The 21,168-nt window shown below is 45.4% G+C and overlaps 1 protein-coding gene across 1 annotated transcript; it reads left to right on the top strand.

The window, feature by feature from the left end:
- Positions 1 to 206: 206 nt before the first annotated feature.
- Positions 207 to 18,240, top strand: LOC107156029 (nuclear RNA export factor 2-like). The gene is made up of 22 exons (XM_048797283.1): positions 207 to 221; positions 822 to 1,119; positions 5,745 to 5,934; positions 6,148 to 6,301; positions 6,575 to 6,658; positions 6,772 to 6,876; positions 6,993 to 7,073; positions 7,206 to 7,275; positions 10,129 to 10,217; positions 10,337 to 10,444; positions 10,627 to 10,736; positions 12,208 to 12,244; positions 12,629 to 12,697; positions 12,783 to 12,838; positions 12,979 to 13,086; positions 13,221 to 13,279; positions 13,403 to 13,515; positions 13,610 to 13,652; positions 14,235 to 14,307; positions 15,065 to 15,247; positions 17,791 to 17,851; positions 17,979 to 18,240. Exons 1-22 carry the CDS (start codon positions 207 to 209, stop codon positions 18,021 to 18,023), a joined length of 2,151 nt encoding a protein of 716 aa, XP_048653240.1. The 3' UTR covers positions 18,024 to 18,240.
- Positions 18,241 to 21,168: the final 2,928 nt, after the last annotated feature.

Here is a 21,168-nt window from a genome sequence, read left to right as displayed (position 1 = left end):
GTAACTGTGAAAAGGCAGGTTCCGCAGCTTGGTTGGCCAACCTGTGTAATACAAGGTTTGGTTTAGTAATTGGGAGGCGGAACCAGAAGCCCTGCTTGACTGACAGAGGGAAGGACCAAAGGAAAGGCCGAAAAAACACAGAAGGCGGGATTTTTCGCCATTTTGTCCGGCAGCCTCATAGCTGAAGGGTTTCTCCGTGGACCGACATGGATGGACCCAAGGTGCAACCCAAAGTTTTGCCTGAGGTCCTGTGCATTTCACATGTCCAATTACTAGCAGTTCTGGTTGAGTCTTTGCCACGCCCAGTGACACACGTCCGTGTTTTGGTGCGGTCCAGTCTGTGCTCCCACAAACGGATATCATGGTTATTGGAACTAGTTGTCACTGGGTGTGGCCCCGGGCTGGCTTGGCTAGGCTTTCATAGCAGTTTGCACTAAGAACAACAAAGGACCCTTTGGTTAGCTTCACCCTTCCTCTCCTGTGGAAAGCGGTTCCGTGTGGTGTCTAGCTCCCATGTTAGATGTCCATTCGTACCTCCATTCTAAATCTCCTTGCAACCACATTGCATGGGCATTTCGCCAGTTCCCTGGCCAATGGGCCAGCCTGCCCGAGGCAGAAGCGGGAAGTCAGGATCAGGCCAGCTAGGCTCTGGGTGGTTACTATGGTGATGAAACAAGGGTGGAGCCAGTGGCTACCACTGCCGCCTGGCTGGACTCCCAGCCTTTGTCTGTGCCTGAGTCCGCGGTCCTGCTTGGAATTCCTCCAGTGCAGTGCCTCGTGGATGTTCCCTGGGATGGCCCTCCAGAACTCTGGATTCATAGGTGGGCCGGCGGTCCCACTTGCGCTGCTGCAGCTGTGCCTCCATCCCTGTGGGCGGGAGCAAAAGCCAGTTTGGCCCAATGTCTCTGCTAGTTGCGGCTATCACCCTTGGAGAGAGCAGTTGTGCTCCCATCCTCTTCCCAGTGCAAACGTTCTCATGGGCGCTTCAAAAAGTTTATACCAGTGTTGGTAGTCCTATGGCTGGATGGCCATATCAGTATCCCGCTGTACCCTGGTATTCATCCATGCCTTTGCACATCATTGCTCCTGTCTCCCGTAGCCCGCAGCTCTGGAGCCAGGGTAAGTGGGTAGCATTCTCTCAGTCAAAGGACCATCTACCTGCATTCTCCCTCCACAGTGTACACTCTCTTGCTAGCATCTCAAAACTCTTTCAACCCCCAAAATGGGCCCCTTGGTAGATTCCAGCACTGGCTGGCCTCAAGGGATACCACACTTGTCAAACTAGGTTTTTTTAAAGGGCAGAATATTGCTTGCGGTAGATCTAGTTACAGAAACCATAGGGAATAATGGCTAAAGCCTTGAATTCATCACAGAACAGCTGCTGAGTCACAGCTACTCCTGATATTGGCAGGACAAGAATGTAGTAAAGGGGGTTCAGTATAAACTAACTGAGTACTTACAAAAAAACAATAGAAAAATAAAATTCACTTCTCTATAGGTAAAGAATTCTACGTATCAAGGCTTACCACAAAAGTCTCTTTCCTTTCTCTCACTCTCCAAGCACAGATTTCTAGCATATAACCCAAAAATCATTACTTAATTTTCAAAATATAAAAATTCACATAAAAAATCCAAAAAAAAAAAAATCCATCAAAGCACTTTTTCCATGGGAGAGGATTCTCTATAATTAATTAGGTTCTCTAGAATAGCAAAAAAATGAAATTTTTCAGTCTTTCTAAAGACGAAAAAGCCCCAGATGCTGTAAGTTTAACGTAACACATTTTCCTCTAATTCACTTACTTTATACAACTTAACCCATAATACTTTGAAATGCTGAGTGCTTAACTATGAGAGATATTTTCCATACCCACTAAATTTCTAAAATTCAACCTGGAATCCCTGTTTGGGCACCATTTTTCACAAACAAGACTAAACCAGTCAGAGTCACTCCAGGTGAACTGGGCTGGCATGAAATAATCACACAAAGATAAAGAAATACCTTTTTATTTGGATTCTGTGATGGCTCTTCTACCCAGTTCCAACAAAGGAGGCAAGGCAGGCAAGAAAAATAAAGAGCACTCCTAGAACCAAATTTTATTGAGGGAGAAGCCATTCAAATGAGGCAAGGGATCAGGATTCAGGGGATTGAGTCTAGCTTGTGATGTCTTGCAGATAAGCAGGTTGACTGACATCTTGGAAGGCCATGCCATCTCATGTGGTATGTGATATTCCAAGGCAAATCAAGTGAAAGGCACACATACTTGCACAGCACAGAGAAAGTTCCATCATCAGTTCAGTCCACTTTGTATGCTAAAGATGCTCACAGCTCACACACAGAGCCCATGGCTGGCTTGCCACATCTATACATTCCTGTCGCTCAATGCTAGTGGGTGCTCATGTGGCAGTTCCCAAAAGTAGGCTCTGATAATATATGGTGGAGCCTGAGGGGGACGCAGGCCAACCCAGGCAGAGAGGCTCTACCTCCTTTCTCATACTCCTGTCAGGGCCTTTGGTTATGGCAGCAGGGCCATGAGCCAGGGACTGGGCTGAGATGTAGGAATTCAGTAAGTGGATGTGCACCTATGTGTGTTTTGTCTTCAATATCTCAGACTGTCAGGGCCCATGGTGGCTTTTTATCCCACGCCCTCTGTCCCCAGTGATTCACAGCACAGAGCCTTGCCTGACGTTGCAGCTGTAGGCATTTTTAAGCTCACTTTTATACTTTCCTCTCAGTGCTATTATTGATGAACTCATTTTCTCAAAATGACTCAGACTCTGCCAGAACTCTATATGTTTAATATGTAATGTTTTCTTTTTGATTATGAACTTTCATGAAAATGGCATTCTCCAAATGCCACCTGTAAGGTTGCTTTTTGTCATTATTTCGAGTATCATCATGGACTTGTGGTTCTTTATCATATTAATGGTCTCCAAACCCCTATTGTAGGATTTGAGCAGAAGAATACCATGATTTGAGATGTGCTTTAAAAAAAAAAAAAGCTCACTCTGCCTGTTGTGTAGGTAACATATGATAATTGAGCAGGCATGAAATCAGAGGTACCAGATGGAATGGGAGGCAGTCTAATTTAGGAGATAGATGGTGACCAATGGAGGGAGTGAGAAGTAACTAGATGCTAGGGGGTGTGTTTGTATGTTATATGTATATATTTTTTTTTAAAAAAAATATATATATACACACACACACACACATACATACATATACATACATACATACATACATACACACAGGGGCAGGGATTGTGGCTCAGCAGTAGTGCACTTGCCTGGTATGTGTGAGACACTGGGTTTGATTCTCAGTACCGCATATAAATAAATAAATAAAGGTTGATCAACAACTAAAAACAAAAAAAATTAAAAATAAAATATATATACATGTGGTATGATGTTTTCTTTGCTTTATTTTTGTGTTTTCTTTTTTTCAATATTGGGGATTGAACCCAGGGCAGCTCTACCATGCGGCAGCATTCACAGCCCTTTTTTAAATTTTGAGACAGGATCTCCCTAAGATGCCGAGGTTGCTCTGGAATTTGTAGTCCTCCTGCCTCATCCTCCCAAGTCACTGGGATTATAGGCATCCAGCACCATACCTGACTCTGGGATATTTTAAACATAAAGCCAAGAGAATTTCTTGATCTGTTTGCTGTCGAGTGGGAGAGAAAAAGAATATTCCATGATACATGCAAACTTCTGCAGCTGGGCAAGTGGAACATCTGTGTCAAATGGTGTACTAACATGGAATTTCACCTCCAGTGCCTTACCCCCAACAGGGAGAGTCTGAAAAGTTGAACAGGACTGTGCTGAGAGTAGGTCACTCAGTGGATTTCACTGTGTGAAAGCAATGATCGCCCCTCCCTCCTGCCCCTAGGAGGTGTTCACCCGAGGCCTGGTCCTCATCAGGATGTCGCAGAGTGCTCAGGAATGGACCAGTTTCTATCCATAACTGTGTCCTGAGGCAATGGGAATCATTAAATCATGAAATGTATAACTCACACACCTAGGGAATCTTCATGGTTAGAGCCTAAGAGCAAGTTGTTTTCTGACGTTCTGGCTACCTTAATCCCCATCTCCACCAAAGCACTAATATTGCGTTCTGCTGGTACATGTTTTCAGTCAACTCTGGCATCAGTAAAATAAGCCCAGTGAGTCTACCTGTGGGAGAGGGAATTGAGAGTATCTTATTTCTGTAGATGCCATCCCTGCCCCCAAACAAAGAAGAAAAGAATGTTTCAAGTCTTTCCACCTGATGAATTCGTTATCTGGGTGGGGAATGTGGGGATTGAAAAGCAACAGCAACTCCTAGGAGAAAATCCAGGGTCAGATACAATCCAAATGATATGAGTGTATTTATACACACACACACACACACACACACACACCTTGAGGCTCAGGCTGCATTGTCCAACACACTCAAAATCAGATCAAAGACAATTAAGGAGAGACAGAGAGGGGTATTACATACATACTATGTAATAATGATGCTAGGTATGTAGGTACCGAGACTCAAAGTACCTGAAACAGCAAAAGCAGCAACAACAAAAACAACACTGATGGACCTGAATGGAGAAATAGCTACATCTACAGCGAGAGTTGGGGCCTTCAGTACTCCATACTCTGGCATTCCTGGGCAGCAAAGCAGGTATGGTTTACAAGACCTGCGTGATATGATACAGTAACAGGATGTAAGTAATCAACATCGGGAGAGTACCCTTTTGAAATATCTTCATTGGTGCATTGGTGCAAATATCACCCGATGCCAGGATTCAGAATGCCATATTTGGACATGCACATAATTTGATCTGTCTCATTCCCCAGTACCTTCCTTTTCCCTTTCCTCCTCCCTCCCTCTGATCTGCTCGCTCTGCTCTACTGATCTCCTTTCTACCATGATTACAATTTTAATTGGCGAATTGGGATCTTTTTCAAGTGCCTGAACCATCTGCACAGAGAGAGCATCTTCTCTGCTACCGAACACACCTCAACAAATCTACATCAACTGAAGTCATACAGAGGACATTCCCTGCGCATTTGGAATCAAACTGGGAATCAATAACAGAGAGAACAGGAAAGTCCCCACACATTTGGGGATTGTATTTGAAGCTGCTCATTCCAGTTTGTCATTCAGACCCTTGTTACAGAAGCATAGAGTTTAGGAAGAGTCCTGTCCTGGGCTGAAAGCATTGCAGGCTGTGCAGAAGGAAAGCTTGCTCTGAATATTTCAAGCGGAGTATTGTTGAGGGCGAGGGTGGATTCCTCCCAACCCTCATTAAAGCTTTTACTACACCAGCAAAGGAAGCTCACTCAGCTAGCTGATTGTTCACAGTTAGTTCTGGGGGCTGATTGGATCTGGGCAGGTGACAGAAGTTGCCTCCCAGCCATTGGTGGCAATCGGAGAAGCCTCAGAGAAGGCAGGGGTAGGACAGCTGCCTGATGTGTGTGAAGCCTAACCCAAGGGCAGATGCACCCCTGATCCTTTTCAGTCCTGCTCCATGTAGTAAAAGGTCCAACAGAGTTGCTTCCTCTTCCACCGTGTCTCCTCTAATTGCATCACCTGTGAGATAAAGCGCTCCTATCTGAACAGACAGAGGAGTTTGCTTTGGGGGGTGGTGTGATTGCTTCTTGGGGCAGGCTGACACTTTGCTTGTCCTTCCGCTGTGTTAGCCCAAGATGCGGTACATCGTAAGTGGACCATTGATGTGTCTTTATACCTGTGTTTTTGTTCCCAGTTTCAGAATACAGGGACAAATGCAGTACCCTTCAAGGAAGGAAGAGATGTGGGAGTTTGTCCTGGAGCAACTCTGGCAGGAGGAAGCTTCATTATGAGCATACTGGGTATGAGCTTCCACCTTCATGCCTCCAGGAGGATAATGGGAACATGGGGATGAGGGATGTCCATGATGAATCCCAAGTCAGGTAGTAAGTGACTAGGCAGCCTGGGTTGTGGGCAGCAGCCCCTGGACCACTCTGTGTGGCCTTCCTTTTCTTCTCTCACTGGAAAACTGAAGAACAGTGGATGAGGCATATCCTGGTAGAGCAGTCCTCATTCTCACCCTGGCATCAGGGAGGAGGGGCGGGGGTGTAGAAGCCTTCCTAAGCATTGATGGAAACCACCTTCTCCCCCTTCACCAGCACACCTTATTCAGCCCACCATGACCACAGGAGAGGGAAATGGCATGATGAAGAGCCTACCCATGTGACTCTGTGGAGAGAGAAAAAGACTCGAGGGAGAGAAATGGGGAAGGAGATACGAGATGGAGTGAAGAGGAGATGGTTCAAAGTGACAGTGAGTGTCTTGGAAAGGTCTGCATTAAGTAGGCTCTTCTGGAACCTGAAAGAAGGAAAATGACATTAAACAGCATCTGTTAAACACCTCCACTTGCAGGAGAGCTGAATGGAAAGAAAGGGGATTCTGGAAATCAGTATTGAGTGCAGAAACATGGACTCATGCTTTAGAAGTCTTTTAATGCTAGGCAAGAAAATAGCACTTGGCTGGGTCTGTCCTCCATCCTAATTCCTTGCTGTCTCCTCTGCTCTGACTCTTTCTTTTTATCCTTAGATTCCATATGGGAGAAAGTATGACAAGGCATGGCTAATGAATTCAATCCAGGGCCATTGCAGTGTCCCCTTCACCCCGGTCGATGTAAGAGAGGATGGTGAAGCCAGCTGAGTGGGCACAGGGGAGGGGGAGAGGCCTGGCTCAGCAGGGGCCATTGTCATCTGATACCATTGCTTCTGCCCTCACTGCCTGTGTAGTTCCATTACATCAGAAATCGGGCCCGGTTCTTTGTCCGGGATGCAGGCACGGCCTCGGCATTGAAGGATGTCAGCTACAAGATTTGCGATGACAATGATGTAAAGGTGTGTGCTAGGGGCTGTCCCTGCACCATGTCTTGGGGAGGGAGGATGGACTAGGGGCTGGTTGTCGTCTTTGGGATTAGTGGGCCTGTTGTTGACCCTACCTCTCCTTCCCACAGATATTGGTCTTAGTCAGCCCTTCTGCTGTACCCTACTCTGTGCAGAATAAGTTCTCAGCAGAACAAGTGGAGCAGCTAAAGGTAGTGCAGATTCAAGGCATGCTGTGTGCCCACTCCCCGGATCCTACCTGCTCTCACCTCCTGACACGATGATTCTTGTCACCACGCCCCCACACAGCCTCAGAGCCACTTTCTCCATCTCTGCCTCTGCAGTTGACCATGAGAAAACGATATGATGTCTCCCAGCAAGCTCTCGACCTCCAGAAGCTCCGATTTGATCCAGGTATTACCGACCACAGTAATTCTAGGGCAGGTGAGGGCAGAGGGGTTTTCCTGGGACGAGGAGGTAGGGATTCAGCTTGGGGAGGGTTTTTCTTATTTGCTCTTTTAAATTATACATATGAGAGTAGAACGCATTTTAGCAGATTATACGTACATAGAGTATAACTTATTCTACTTAGGATGCCTCTCTTGTGGTCATACAGGATGTGGCGTTATCTTGGTTATATATATGAATACAAGGCTAGGGAAGTTATGTCCTATTAATTCTACTGTCTTTCCTTTTCTGCTCCCCACTCCCTTCCCTTTGTTTCCCTTGGTCTAATCCAGGGGATTTCTGTTATTCCCCTTCCAACCTCCCTTGTTTGCGGTTAGCATCCAGAAATCAAAGATGACATTTGGCCTTTGTTTTGGGAGGAGGATTGGCTTACTTCACTTAGCATCATATTCTCCAGTTCCATCCATTCACGGGCAAATGCCATAATTTCATTCTGTATGGCTGAGTAATATTCCATTGTGTGTATATATACCATGTTTTCTTTATCCATTCATCCGTTGAAGGACACCTAGGTTCCTTCCATAGCTTGGCTGTTGTGAGTTGAGCTGCTATAAACATGGATGTGGCTTTGTCACTGTAGTATGCTATTAACAATTTTAAGACCTTTAGGTATAAACCAAGGAGTGCGATAACGGAGTCATATGGTGGTTCCATTCCAAGGTTTCTAAGGACTCTCCGTACTGCTTTCCATAGTGGTTGCGCGAATCTGCAGTCCCACCAGCAATGTATGAGAGTACGTTTCTCCCCACATCCTTGCTAACATTTATAGTTACTTGCATTCTTGATAATTGCCATTCTGACTGGAGGGAGATAGAATCTCGGTGTAGTTTTGATTTGCATTTCTCTAATTGCTATAGATGTTGGACGCGTTTTCATATACCTTTTGAGCATTCATATTTCTTCTTCTGTAAAGTGTTTGTTCAGTTCCTTTGCCCGTTTATGCATTGGTTTATTTATTTTTCGAGTGGTAATGTTGTAGGGACAAATGAGGCAAGGCACCGAATATAGCAGGAAATAGTTTTATTTGGCTGCAGTCAGGTTCAGAGGGCACAGCTTTTGCTGAAATCAATTAATCCCCTGAACCCTGAGTTCAGGGAGTTTCAGAGTTTTATACCCAGTGTGTAAGGGGAGGGGCTCAGAAGTTCACAGTCTGCAGAAGTTCACATAATAGCAGCTTTTTCTTTCACTGTTCTGGGCAAGTGGGCAAGTTAACTCTTCAAGGACAACACTTGAGAAGGGGAGAGCTTCTTCTCCCCTTTCTTTCCTCCCCCTGCCAGCTGTTACCATGGAGCCCAATTGTAACTTATCTTAAAAATGTAGACATCTCTGTGAAGCCCAGCTCAAGGCCAGAGGCCTTGTTTGCACATTTCTTCAAAGTACTATACTGGATACGTTTGTGAAAACTAGTAAGGGGGTGCCCAGCACCTGGAGTGCTGGTATCTTCTCGGCCAGTGGCCAAGTAAACAGGGCGACATGAAAATAAGAAGTTTATCTACATTGGACTCTTTCTCAGGGACTCTTTTGCTGACAGTCCTAAAATCAGCCATGGTGAAGAGGGCTTTTCTGTGGAGAAAGGGGGTGCCACTTTTCTGAGTTGTTTGTATACTGTGGAAATTAACACCTTACCTGAGGTACTGGTGGTGAAGATTTTCTCCCCATCTGTAGGATCTCTGTACACGTTCTTGATTGTTTCCTGTGCTGTGAAAAAGCTTTTCCACTTGATACCATCCCATTTGTTGATTCTTGATTTATACTCCTTGCGCTTTTGGAGTCTTCTTGAGGACTGACATGTTGAAATGTTGGAGACTTGGGCTTACTTTTTCTATTTGTAAGTGCAGGGTCTCTGGTCTAATGCCTGTGTCCTCAATCCACTTAGAGTTGAGTCTTTTGCAGGGTGAGAGAGAGGGGTTCAATTTCGTTCTATTACATATGGATTTCTCATTTTCTCAGCACCACTCCTTAAAGAGGCTATCCTTTCTCCAATGTAAGTTAATGGTGCCTTTGTCTAGGATGAGATAACTGTATTATGTGGGTGTGTCTCTGTGTCTCCTATTCTGTTCCATTGGTCTTCATGTCTGTTTTGGTGACAATACCATACTGTTTTTATTCCTATAACTCCTTGGTATTATTTAATGTCTGCTACTGTGATGCCTCCTGTGTCACTTTTCATGCTAAGGATTGCTTTGGCTATTCTGGGCCTCTTGTTTTTCCAAATGAATTTCATGATTGTTTTTCTATTTCTGTGAAGAACGTCATTGAGATCTTTATAGGAATTGCATTAAAACTGTATAATGCTCTTGGCCGTTTTGATAATATTGATTCTGCCTATCCAGGAACGTGAGAGATCTTCCCATTTTCTGAGGTCTAATTCAATTTCTTTCATTAGCAAATTCTGTAGTTTTTGTTATAGGGATCTTTCACCTCTTTTATTAGGTTGATTCCCACACATTTTATTTATTTATTTTTTTGAGGCTATTGTAACGGGGATAGTATGCGTGATTTCTCTTTCAGCCAATATCCTTGGTGTATAGAATATGATTGATTTATTGGTGTTGATTTTAAACACTGCTACTTTGCTGAATTTGTTTATGAGTTCCAGGAGCCTACCAGTAGAGTTTTGGGGGTCTTCTAAATATAGAATCATGTCGGCGGCGGCAAATTGGGATAGTTTGAGCTCTCCTCCTCCTCCTCCTCCTCCTCCTCCTTCTTCTTCAATCATATGTGGGGAGGGTTTGTGCTGGCACTGATCCAGCTGGACCCCTCTTACCCTTCTGATTCCCTTGTCTTGGCTTCCCAAAGACCTGGTGGGCTGTGACATTGACATGATCCTGAATCGAAGAAACTGCATGTTTGCTACCCTGCAGATCATTGAAAGGAATTTCCCAGAGGTGAGACCTTAGGCCCAGGGCCGGTATTTAGATAGAGGGGTGGAAGGGATGGCATTTAGGGCAGATGTGCCCACCAGGTGCTAGAAAGTCCCCATCACTCTTATGTTTCCTCCCACAAGCTGCTGTCCCTGAACTTGCGAAACAACAAACTGTACCGGCTGGATGGCCTGTCTGACATTGTAGAGAAAGCCCCCCATGTCAAGATCCTGAACCTCTCCAAAAATGAGGTGAGAAGAGAGAGCCAGATGAAAACAAAATTGCATTGAGGGTGGCTGGTAGGGCACAGCAGGGTGCTGGCAGGAGGCAGACAAAGGCAACTGGAGTGAGGGTCCCAGAGTCTGGGTGCAGGTTCCCAGGTGTCCCTCTCTCCCTGGGTCTCCTTAACCGGTTCCCTCCCCATCTTTCTCAGCTGAGGACCTCCAAGGAGTTGGAGAAGCTGAAAGGGATGGAGCTGGAAGAGCTGTGGCTAGAAGGGAACCCTCTGTGCAGTGACTTCCCAGAGCAGTCTGCTTATGTAAGGTAGATAATGCCTGGTAACACCTGTCACCCTTCCTGGGGACCTTTGCCTCTTGGGAGCCTGAGCTCCCCCTGAAGTCCACCTCTGCAGGAGGATGCAACCTTGGCCCTCTGGAAGGATCACAGGCCACGCCCTCTCCTCTATCTGTGTCCCTCAGCTGTGCCCACAGGTCTGCTTTCCTTCTTGCGACCTGCTCCCCTTTTTCAGCTGGACTGGGGTGTGTTTCCCGCCCCTCTGCACTGGCCTCCTCCAGCAAGCCCTCCGAAGATGGGGCTGGGCTTCCCTCCCCTGTCCTATGAGTGGCCCTTCTTCTCATGTTCCAAAAAGGTTCCCCTTCCTATCCCAGGCTGACAAGGAGAGATTTCATGCCCCGTGGTGAGGGCCCGGGCCCTGGGTGGCTACCGTCACAACATCTGTTCCTCTAGGCCATTGGTGGAAACTGTTTCCTCCTTGGGGAGAAACTTGGGTTCCCTGAGTCAAGGAGCCAGAGGTAGGCCACTGCCAGCAAGCAGAGGCCTTCCCAAGACAGGAGGGGAAGGCAGAGGGCAAAGGAGGGGCAGGAGGAGGAGGAGGAGGAGGCGGGAGCACAGGCTGCTCAGGGGCACTGCTGCTCCACTCCACATCCCACATCCAACCTCGTCCCTCAGAGCAGCCCTGGTAGCCCAAGTCAAGATGCTTCCTTGGGCAAGACACTGACTCAGACAGGCACAGGTGCACAGGAACCACCATGAGGGAACCTGGTGCTCATAAGAGGGGGCCACAGACCCTCTGTCACATGCTGAGCTGGTGCCTGATTCTTCACTACTGGTGCTGGAATGACACCTCCCCTGGGGGCAGCTCCTTTTCCCATACCTGGCCCCCTCTGGGCCCACACGGGAGACAGAGGCTGAACCTGCATCCTGTGGGCCCGAGCCCAGCAGGTACATGTTTGCATTCCTGCCTGGGGCCGCAGGGCCAGCCAAGGGCAGGTGAAGGAATGGGCTGCAGTAGGGGAGCTGGTTTCTTCTCACTTCCACTTTGACCTCCAGCACCAGGGCTGCATCTTCCCCTTCCCTTTGCTTTGCTTCCTCTATCACCGTCTCTCCCTCCCCTACCTTTATTCCCTTTCTGTGGCCATACCCCTGCCTTCCCCTGCCTGTCTCACTCACCAAACCCCCACCCCGCCCAGCATCCTATCCTGGGAGGCGAGAGTATGATCTGGTCTTGGTCTGGCCAGGCCATGCCCCACGGAAGGCTGGACACCCAGCACAGTAGCAGAGCCCTGGTCTCCCACCCCATTCCCTGCTCCCTTCAGAGCCTTCCATGGGGGGACCTGGAAGAAGGTAAGGGAGGCAGGGTGGGCCCTGGAGGAGGGGGTCAGGCTAGTGTAGATGGGAGGTACCCAGGGGAAAGGAGAGGGAAGAGAGCAAGAGGGAGAGAGTGTGCACAACCCTCCACTGTCACCTCACTTCATTAGATTTTTCATTTGCACAGTGCTATCCAGGATTGTTTCCCCAATTTGTTACGCCTGGTAAGTACGCACTTCCGGTCTTGTCTCCTTACTCACATGCCTGACCTCCCCGCTGGCCCCAGGCCCTGTGGGCCTTGCCTAGATTACGTGTGCACCAGACCCTCATCCTTCTTAAAGGGCATGGATTCTCCATGGCATGGACATTTTCCCTAGGGAGAACACACGTGCACACACCCATACACACCCACTCACAGGGTGCATATACTGGTAGAGATTTCCAAGAGCTCATGATGCAGACACCAAGTGTGATCTCACCCATGGATTTTCCAGGGCCTATTTATACGTGGCCTCTGGCCCTTGTTTCCCCTTGGGCCTGTTCAACTCCTTGCTCTTGCAGTGCCACCACCCTGAGCTGCACTGTTGACTTCCTCTTCCCTTCTCAAGGATGGCCAGGAGTTACCCACACCAATTGTCGTCGACCTTGATGCCCCCAAGTTAATAAAACCCTGCACGGTGAGAAAGAAGCACCAAAAGAGATGGGGGTGTTGCAGGGTAGGCTTTAGCCACCACAGAGACTAGAATGACCTTTTAATTCCAGGAAGAGTCTAAAGGAACTGAGACCCTAAAGAATCTAGTTCTGCAATTCCTGCAAGAGTAAGTTCCCCTGAGACCTTGAGGAAGGGAAGGCCTGGGACAGTGTGGACTACCATAGCACAGGTCTGCACATAGGAGTTTTCTGGTCTCCTGTGGGCCCTCAGCCACAGAGTTAGCCTGTCCTCTTTGCTCCCTCACAGGTATTACTTGATCTATGACCATGGAGATCGAGAGGGTCTCCTCAGTGCTTACCACAACAAGGCATGCTTCTCTCTGACCATTCTCTTCCATCCTAAGGACTCAGCCCAGTGAGTATCTGTGATCAGCTCTGACCCTGGTCTGGGGCACTGTGACTCCCCCCACATCCCCGCAGACACATGCCAGCTCCTTGCCACAGCGGCACTGGCTGGACCACGATCCTTTGCTCCTCTTTTTCTCCTAGGAATAGCTTGTGCAAATTCATCAAGGATAGCAAGAATATGAGGAAGCTCAGGAATTCCTGTAAGTGTGTGATGGGGAAGACTGGGCAGCGGCAGCATAAGGGGGTGTCAAAGGGTCAGTCACGGGGGTCAAGGGCAAGGGTGTGGCAGCCCCCCTCATCTTTGCTTCTCCTGTCCTCTACAGACCAGTGGAAGCAACTGAAGCACACAAAACGTGACATCTTGGATACCTTCTGCGTGCTGCCCAAGACTCGGCATGACCTCAGCTCCTTTGTGGTGGACATGTGGTTCCAGACGGTGAGCACCTGCTTCCTCCCTGGGGTGGGACCAGAAAGCTGGAGGTGGGTAGGAGGTTAAGCAGATCCTGAGTTCCTGCATTGCCCCCTTTCAGGAAACAATGCTCTGCTTCTCTGTGAATGGTTTGTTCAAGGAAGGTGAGTGTCTATACAACCCCCTCAGATCGCCTGCTGCTCCCTCCCCTGGGTGGGCACCCTCTCAGAACTCTCCCAGCTTCCCTGATTCTAGGCCTTTCCTTCCTGTTCTTCCCTGGGGGCTCTTCCCTCGGTGCTCCCACTCTGCCCACAAAGCATCCTGGTCTGAACGTGGTCTGTGCCTGTCTGTCCCACAGCTCCGGTGTGTGTTAGGGACATAGGCTGTGGGGTTCCATGGCTCTCCTCCCAGGTCCTTACTCTGTGGCCTTGGACCAACTACTTGACCTCTCTTTTTCGCCATTTTTTAAATGGGGCTAGTAGAACCCATCTCTTGGGCAGATGTGAGATGAAGATCAAGTGAACTTTTGAAGAGGTTTTCACAGGGCCCAACATGTGGTAGGGGCCCTATCGCTGGGAGTGGATTGTTCCAGTTGTCTTCCCCATTCCTGCCGTGCCCTCCTGACTCCAAGTGAACAATTGTCTGGGTCTGGCCTCCTCCAGTGGAAGAGCCCGACTGGGGGATGCTGTTTGAGCATGTGTAAAGCATGTGCAACTCCAAGGGAGTGTTGTTTGTTGTCCTTGAAGTGGAAGGAAAGTCTCAGGGATGTGTTCATGCCTTTACCCGGACCTTCGTTGCTACTCCTGGCAGCAATTCCAGGTGAGTGCTATGGGGCGGGTGAGAGCACCATTCTCAGCCTGGGACCAGTGGTATAGGAATGTGGTGGCAGAGTCCTCAGGATATTCTCCACATAGTGGAAGACCAACAGGTAGATCCAATGAGTAGTCTAGCCTAGTGGTTAAGACTAAGGGCTTTTAACTGGGAATGACAGTTCTCTTCCTGATCCCAACACTCACTATGTCCTTGGTCCAAATTACTTGACCTTTCGGTGAGACTCACTGTCCTCCTCTGAAAATGGGGACAAGAGTACCCAGGCTCTGGGGCTGCTGTGTAGGAGAAAATGCATTGGGGTTAAATCTACAAGTCCACTGGGCGTGGCAGCACATGCCTGTAATCCCAGCAGCTTGGGAGGCTGAGGCAAGAAGATCACGAGTTCAAAGCCAGCCTCAGCAAAAGCGAGGTGCTAAGTAACTCAGTGAGACCCTGTGTCTAACAAAAACAATACAAAATAGGGCTGGGGATGTGGCTCAGTGGTTGAGTACCCCTGAGTTCAATTCCCAGTACTAGCCCCCCCCCCCCGCAAAAAAAAAAATCTACAAAACCACTGAAGCTGGTACAAAATGTCTCCAAAGGTGGGCACTATGGGTAGGAGCCTAGGAATCTGGGAGGCAGCTACAGTAGGGATATTGGAGGAATCCAGATGCTGTGTGGCAGTGGTTAAGGAGGTAGGCAGTGTGGGGTTATCTGCCTGGCCAGTTGTTTCAGGGAGTGTTTGTTATTTTTTTTCTCTCTCCAGCCTGTGCATCGTAAATGACCAGCTGATTGTGAGGGATGCCAGCCCTGGTGAGATCCAAAGTGCCTTCTCCATCCCCATGCCCACACACTGCTCCAGCTTCATGTCCACCCTCTCCCAAGAGCAGCAAGAAACTGTGCAGGCTTTCTCCATCCAGTCTGGGATGAAACTTGAGTGGTCTCAGAAGTGAGTGTTGGGTATAAATGTGAGTGGGGCAGGGGAGTGAATAATGGAAACTCCCAGGATATTTGGGGGAAAAACCTGTGGGTATTTGTTGCACAGTAAAAGTGGGCCCATGAAAAAGGTAGCACACTTTTTTACTGAAGTATTTAAAGTATATCAAAAATAGTATAGTGCTCAAATGTCATCACCTTCCATATGAAGAGTCCAAAAGAACCCATCATGACAAGCCACTAGAATAAATATACAAGTTCAGCAAGTATTCAACATCAATGCACAAATTTCATGGGTATTTCTATGTACTTGCAGTAAACAATCCAAAATGAAATTAAGAAAACAAGCCTATTTACAATAGCATCAAAAAGGGTAAAACAAGGCTGGGCCTGTAGCTCAGTGGTAGAGTGCTTGCCTAGCACAGGTGAGGCACTGAGTTCGACCCTTGGCACCACATAAAAAAAAGAAAGAAAGAAAGAAAGAAATATATTGTGATCATTTACAACTAACTAAAAAAATATTTTTAAAAGGAGTAAAACACTTAGGAGCAAATGTAATCAAAGAAAGTAAAATCACATGTGCTGAAATCTTTGGCAAAGCATGGCTGAAGAAAAAAGTAAAGAAGATGTAAGTAAGGGGAAAGACACCTCATGTTCCCAGGGTGGAAGACGTAATGTCAGTAAGGTGCCAGTGCTGTCCAGAGGAATCTTCAGATTCAACACAACCCCTACCAAAATCCCCATTGGCTCCTTTGCAGGAGTTGACAAGGTGATCCTAATGTTTATATGGAAATGCAGCAGATGCAGGATAGCCAGAATAGTTTCAAAGGAAAAGAACAATGTTAGGAGACTCACACTTACCAACTTCAAAACCTGCTACAAAGCTGTAGCCATCAAGACCTTGTGGTACCAACATACAGACAAACATGACTCTATGGAAAAGAACTGAGAGTCTACCTAAGGCACCTTTACATTTATGGTCCAATTGTCTATCATCTGGGCTGTTGGAAAAAGTGCCATGGGGTTATAAAATCAAAAAGGCTTGAACAAGGGGCACTAGGATGACTGGATGTCCACTTGCAAAGCCATGAATTTTGACCCACACTCCCAAGTTACACTGTAAGCAAACAGTGACTGAAAGTGATGAAGGACTTAAAGAGCCACAGCTATACAACCCAAAGAAGAAAACATGGGTATAAATCATCATGACCTTGAATTAGGCAACTATTTCTTAGGTACACAGCAGAAGCTCAAGGAAACAAAGAAGAATAGGTAAATTGGACTTCCTAGAGTTCATAGAATTTAAAAGCTTTTGTACATCATTGGATTCTATCAAGAAAGTGCAAAGACAACTGACAGAATGAGAGACAGTTTTGCAGATCACACATCTGGCAAGAACACATGAACGTTTCTTAAAACTCCACCATAAAAAGACAAACATCCCAGGGAAAATGGGGAGAGGACTTGACTAGGCATTTCTCCAAAGAAGATGCACACATGGCCACAGAGCCCTTGAAGAATTTCTCATCATCATTAGTCAGTAGGGAAATGCCAAGCAAAGCCATAATGAGTTGGCTCTTCACATCCACTAGGATGGCTTTAATTAATAAAATGAAAGTGAACAAGTTTGGCTGAAGATGTGGGGAAATTGGAAATCTCCCATTATACTGGTGGGAATATAAAATGGAACAGTCTCTGGGGGAAACATTTTGGCAGTTCCTCAGATAGTTAAACACGGAGTTACTGTGTAGCCTGGTAATCCCACTCCTAAGTATATATACCATGAGCAATAAAAACGTGAACTCAAAAAAATTTTACTCAAATGTTTGTAGCAGAATTGTTTGTATTGGCCAGAAAGTACAAACAGCTCAGATGCCTTCTTGCTGATGAACGCATAGGTAAATATGGTACTACATCTAGCGGAATATCATTCAATCGTTAAGAAGAACATAGTGCTGATACATGCTATGTCAAGGATGAATCCTGACAACATCATGCTATGTGAAGAAAACAGTCACAAAAGGCCACATATTGTATGGTTCCGCTTATATGAAATGTCCAGGATAGGCAAAGCCATAGAGACAAAAAGCAGAATAGTGGTTGCCAGGGAAAATGGGGAGTGATATAAAGCTCTTGGAATCGGGTAGGTGGCATGGCTGCACAATCTTATGACTGTGCTACATGACCACTGAATTGTGTACCTTAAAAAAGTAAGTGCTGCAATGTATATCTGATATCTCAATTCAGACACAATCGGCCAGTCTTCCTCTTTGAATTTCAATTTGTTATTTTCTTGAGCATCTTTCCTTTATCAGTATGATCGAGCTCCTTTATGCTTTTGAACACCCCTATTTTTCTGCTTTGAATTTGGGTGAGCATGAATGTTCATGACAGACATTTTCGTTTTCACAACATCTTTCTTCATCATTACAGTGGTCCTCATTCTGGCACGTGCATCCCAGAAAAAGAGCAGCGTAGGTTAAGAGGTGGCATTTTGTGGCCAGCGTGTCTGTCCTGTGGTAGTAATGGAGACCACCTGTTCTTGTCCCACTGCAGGTGCCTGGAGGACAACCAGTGGAACTACATCAGAGCGGGTCAGGTCTTCACCATGCTCCAGGTGAGGCCTGGGGTTCAAGTGGGTGAAAGATGATGTCTCTAGGCCATTGGGAAGGTAGAGACCATGTGGCCTAGGCATGGAACTTGGGGCACCTGCCTCTTCTGACATCCTGACCCCTTCCCTCCAGAACCAGGGAAAGATACCAGGGGAGGCCTTCAAACAGATGTCCTGAAAGGAGCCCTTGGATGCCATCTTCCTCTTCATGTACATCGTAGTTTTCTGTCACCAACTTAAGTCCACGCTCATTGCTGGGGTTGCAGGTCTGGCTGACTAAGAAGTCAGAGTTAACTTGTAGGCCAGGTAACATAACCTCCCAAATGGCTAGTTGTTATGTGTGTTTTCCCCACCAAAGATGGCTGTTTATCTTTACAATAAAGCGTGATATTGCATGTTTTGTGCTGTGTGTCCTGGGTTTCTTCTCTCCTGATGCAGGCATGAGCCAACAGGGCCAGGACCAAAAGGCCCTGTGCACCTCCGCTCCCATCCCGTAGACCCTGGCTGTTCTTAAGCAGATCCATCAGGCTTGCTCCAAGACAGTTTGTGACTAAATCCTCATGAGAAAAGACACATGCTACTTCTAGTGATTGGCATTTGGAGATTGTGAGACTGTGAGATGCTCTCCCTGGAGGCCTGCAGAAGCAGCCATGTGACCTGTCACAATGGGGGCTTCTCAAGGGATGCTTTCTGGCTATTGAGGGCTGTGGAAACAAGGAATGATTGAGGCATGGAACAAAGCAAAATAGGGAGGTACTTGAGGGCTGACATATTTTACTTCTCTTTCCTAATATTTTTAGATTTTCATACATCATACCAGGTTCAGCTTTGTTTTTTGTTTGTTTTTTTGTTTTTGCACAGCTGAATAGGAATCGGGCCTCTCTGCATCTCTGCCCTAGCTTCCGTTTGTCTACCCCACATGCCTATCCCACCCTCTCCTCTTAGGCTGCTCTCCTAGGAATCTTCTGTTAGCACCTACAGTTGGTGTGGAAGGAGTAGTCCATTCAGGATGCCCAGCACATCCTTCACAGAATTGGAAGAAGATCCTCCATATCTATGACTTTTGTTTTTTCTACCATTGATTGAACCCATGGACACTTAGCCACTGATCTACATCCCCAGTCCTTTTTTATATCCTATTATATTTATTTTCATTTTTATTTTGATACAAGTTATCACTAAGTTGCTCTAATCCTCGCCAAATTACTGAGGCTGGTTTTGAACTTGTGATCCTCCTGCCTCAGCCTCCTGAGCCACGGGGATATGTCCATGTTCTTTAGTCGTTTCAGACACTCATTTTTACCTCCATATGACAACAGCAGTAGCCCAAAATCTCATTTTGTGGTTAGTTTTGTGGAAATTTTCCCAATGACTGATGGTTGGCAGTTCCGAATTTCAGGAAATTATTAAATATGACATCTGCCCAACTTATTGCCCACACTTCTGGAATGCTTTTACTTTTTTTGGATATCAAAATAATAGTAATACAAACTTTTCAAGTTACAATCTTAGAAATGATGACACCTGTGAAGTACCACCAGTTGACAATAATTCCTGCATTTTTTTTATGTTTTGGCAGAAGTAACTTGACACTTTCCATTCATGATATATGTTTACATTAGGGAGCCACATATCAGAGAAAAGAGTGTTTTTAAGTAGTATCAGAATAGTAAGTATTGCTTCAGAATAAATGTAAGAAATTATAAAAATTTTTACCCTGAAAATAAAAACATTCATGACAGGACACAAATATATATAAATGCATCACATGTTAATGCATCAGAAGAATTAACAGTAGTTAAAATTTCCAATTTATCTATTATAATGCATGGCACAAATTAATATTATTCTTAGCAAAATTTCAATGAAATTCTTCATCAAAATAGAGAAAATTCCTACAATTCATTTGGAACCATACACAACCCCTAATAGCCAAAGCTGTATTGAGAAACAATTTGGAGGTTTCACACTTTCTGATTTTAAATTATATTGCAAAGTTGTAGTAATCAAAACAGTCTGATACTGGCATAAAACATACAACAAGAGAACAGAATAGAGGGCCCAGAAATAAATCTAAATAAATATGTTTGCCTAATTGACAACTTCACCAAGATGATGTAATTGGAGAAAGATAATATTTTCAGTGATTCTGGGGGAAGTTTATTTAAAACAGTTAAACCATAATCATATGCCATAAATAAAAATAAATTCAAAAATGCATTAAATCCTAATATAAAGCCTGAAACTATAAAATATCAACAAGACAAATACAGGGAATAGCTCCTTGACTTTTGCCTTGTCATTGATATATTGGATGTCACACCAAAGCTCAGACTAGAAAAATAAAGAAACTATATAAATGAGACAATATCAACTAAAAAGATTCTGCACAGCAAATTATACAATAAACAAAATGAAAAAATTAACATACAGACTGGGAAATTATATTTCAAACCAGGTATCAGATAAATGTAAAAAAAAATTCTTACAACCAAATAACATCAAAACCAATGTGATACTTAAAATTGGTAAAGGACATAAGAATTTTCCTCAAGTAATGCATAAAAATGAGTCAACAGGTATATGAAAATGTGCACAACATCACTAATTGTTAGGGAAATACAATTTAAAACTATTATGAGATATATACTTATTTTGATGGCTTTTATGAAAATAACAAGACAATGTGGATAAAAGGGAACACTTACCCTGCTGGTTGGAATATAAATTCTTCCAGCCATAATGGAAAATAGTATTGAGTTTTCTTTAAAAAGTTAAAAAACAAAACTACCATATGACTCAAACTAAAAAGTTTCTTCTCAGGAAAAGGAAACAATATGTTAGGTGAATAGAGAGGCTATATCTTGGGAGCAAATATCTTTACCCCTCACACATCAGATAGAGCTCTAATCTCTAGGGTATATAAAAGAACAAATAACCCAATCAACAAATGGGCCAAGGACCTGAACAGACACTTCTCAGAAGATGATGTACAGTCAATCAACAAATACATGAAAAAATGTTCATCATCACTAGCAATTAGAGAAATGCAAATCAAAACCACTTTAAGGTTTCATCTCACTCCAGTCAGAATGGCATACTCATACACTGCTGGTGGGACTGCAAATTGGTGCAGCCAATATGGAAATCGGTATGGAAATTTCTTGGAAAATTGAGAATGGAACCACCATTTGACCCAGCTATCCCATTCCTCAGTCTATATATACCCAAAGGACTTGAAAACAGCATACTACAGGGACACAGCCACATCAATGTTTATAGCAGCACAATTCATAATAGCTAAACTGTGGAACCAACCTAGA

The sequence above is a fragment of the Marmota marmota genome, unplaced genomic scaffold (assembly GCF_001458135.2).
Source record: "Marmota marmota marmota unplaced genomic scaffold, marMar, whole genome shotgun sequence".
Lineage (NCBI taxonomy): Eukaryota > Metazoa > Chordata > Mammalia > Rodentia > Sciuridae > Marmota > Marmota marmota.
The sequence above is the reverse complement of the archived record's forward strand: the minus strand, read 5'-3'. Positions and strand labels throughout refer to the sequence as shown.

Coding starts and splice junctions, on each gene's coding strand:
- LOC107156029 (XM_048797283.1), top strand. Junction 6,302..6,574: donor GGAGATGGTTCAAAGTGACA/GTGAGTGTCTTG, acceptor TTTTATCCTTAG/ATTCCATATGGGAGAAAGTA. Junction 10,737..12,207: donor GAGCAGTCTGCTTATGTAAG/GTAGATAATGCC, acceptor TCATTTGCACAG/TGCTATCCAGGATTGTTTCC.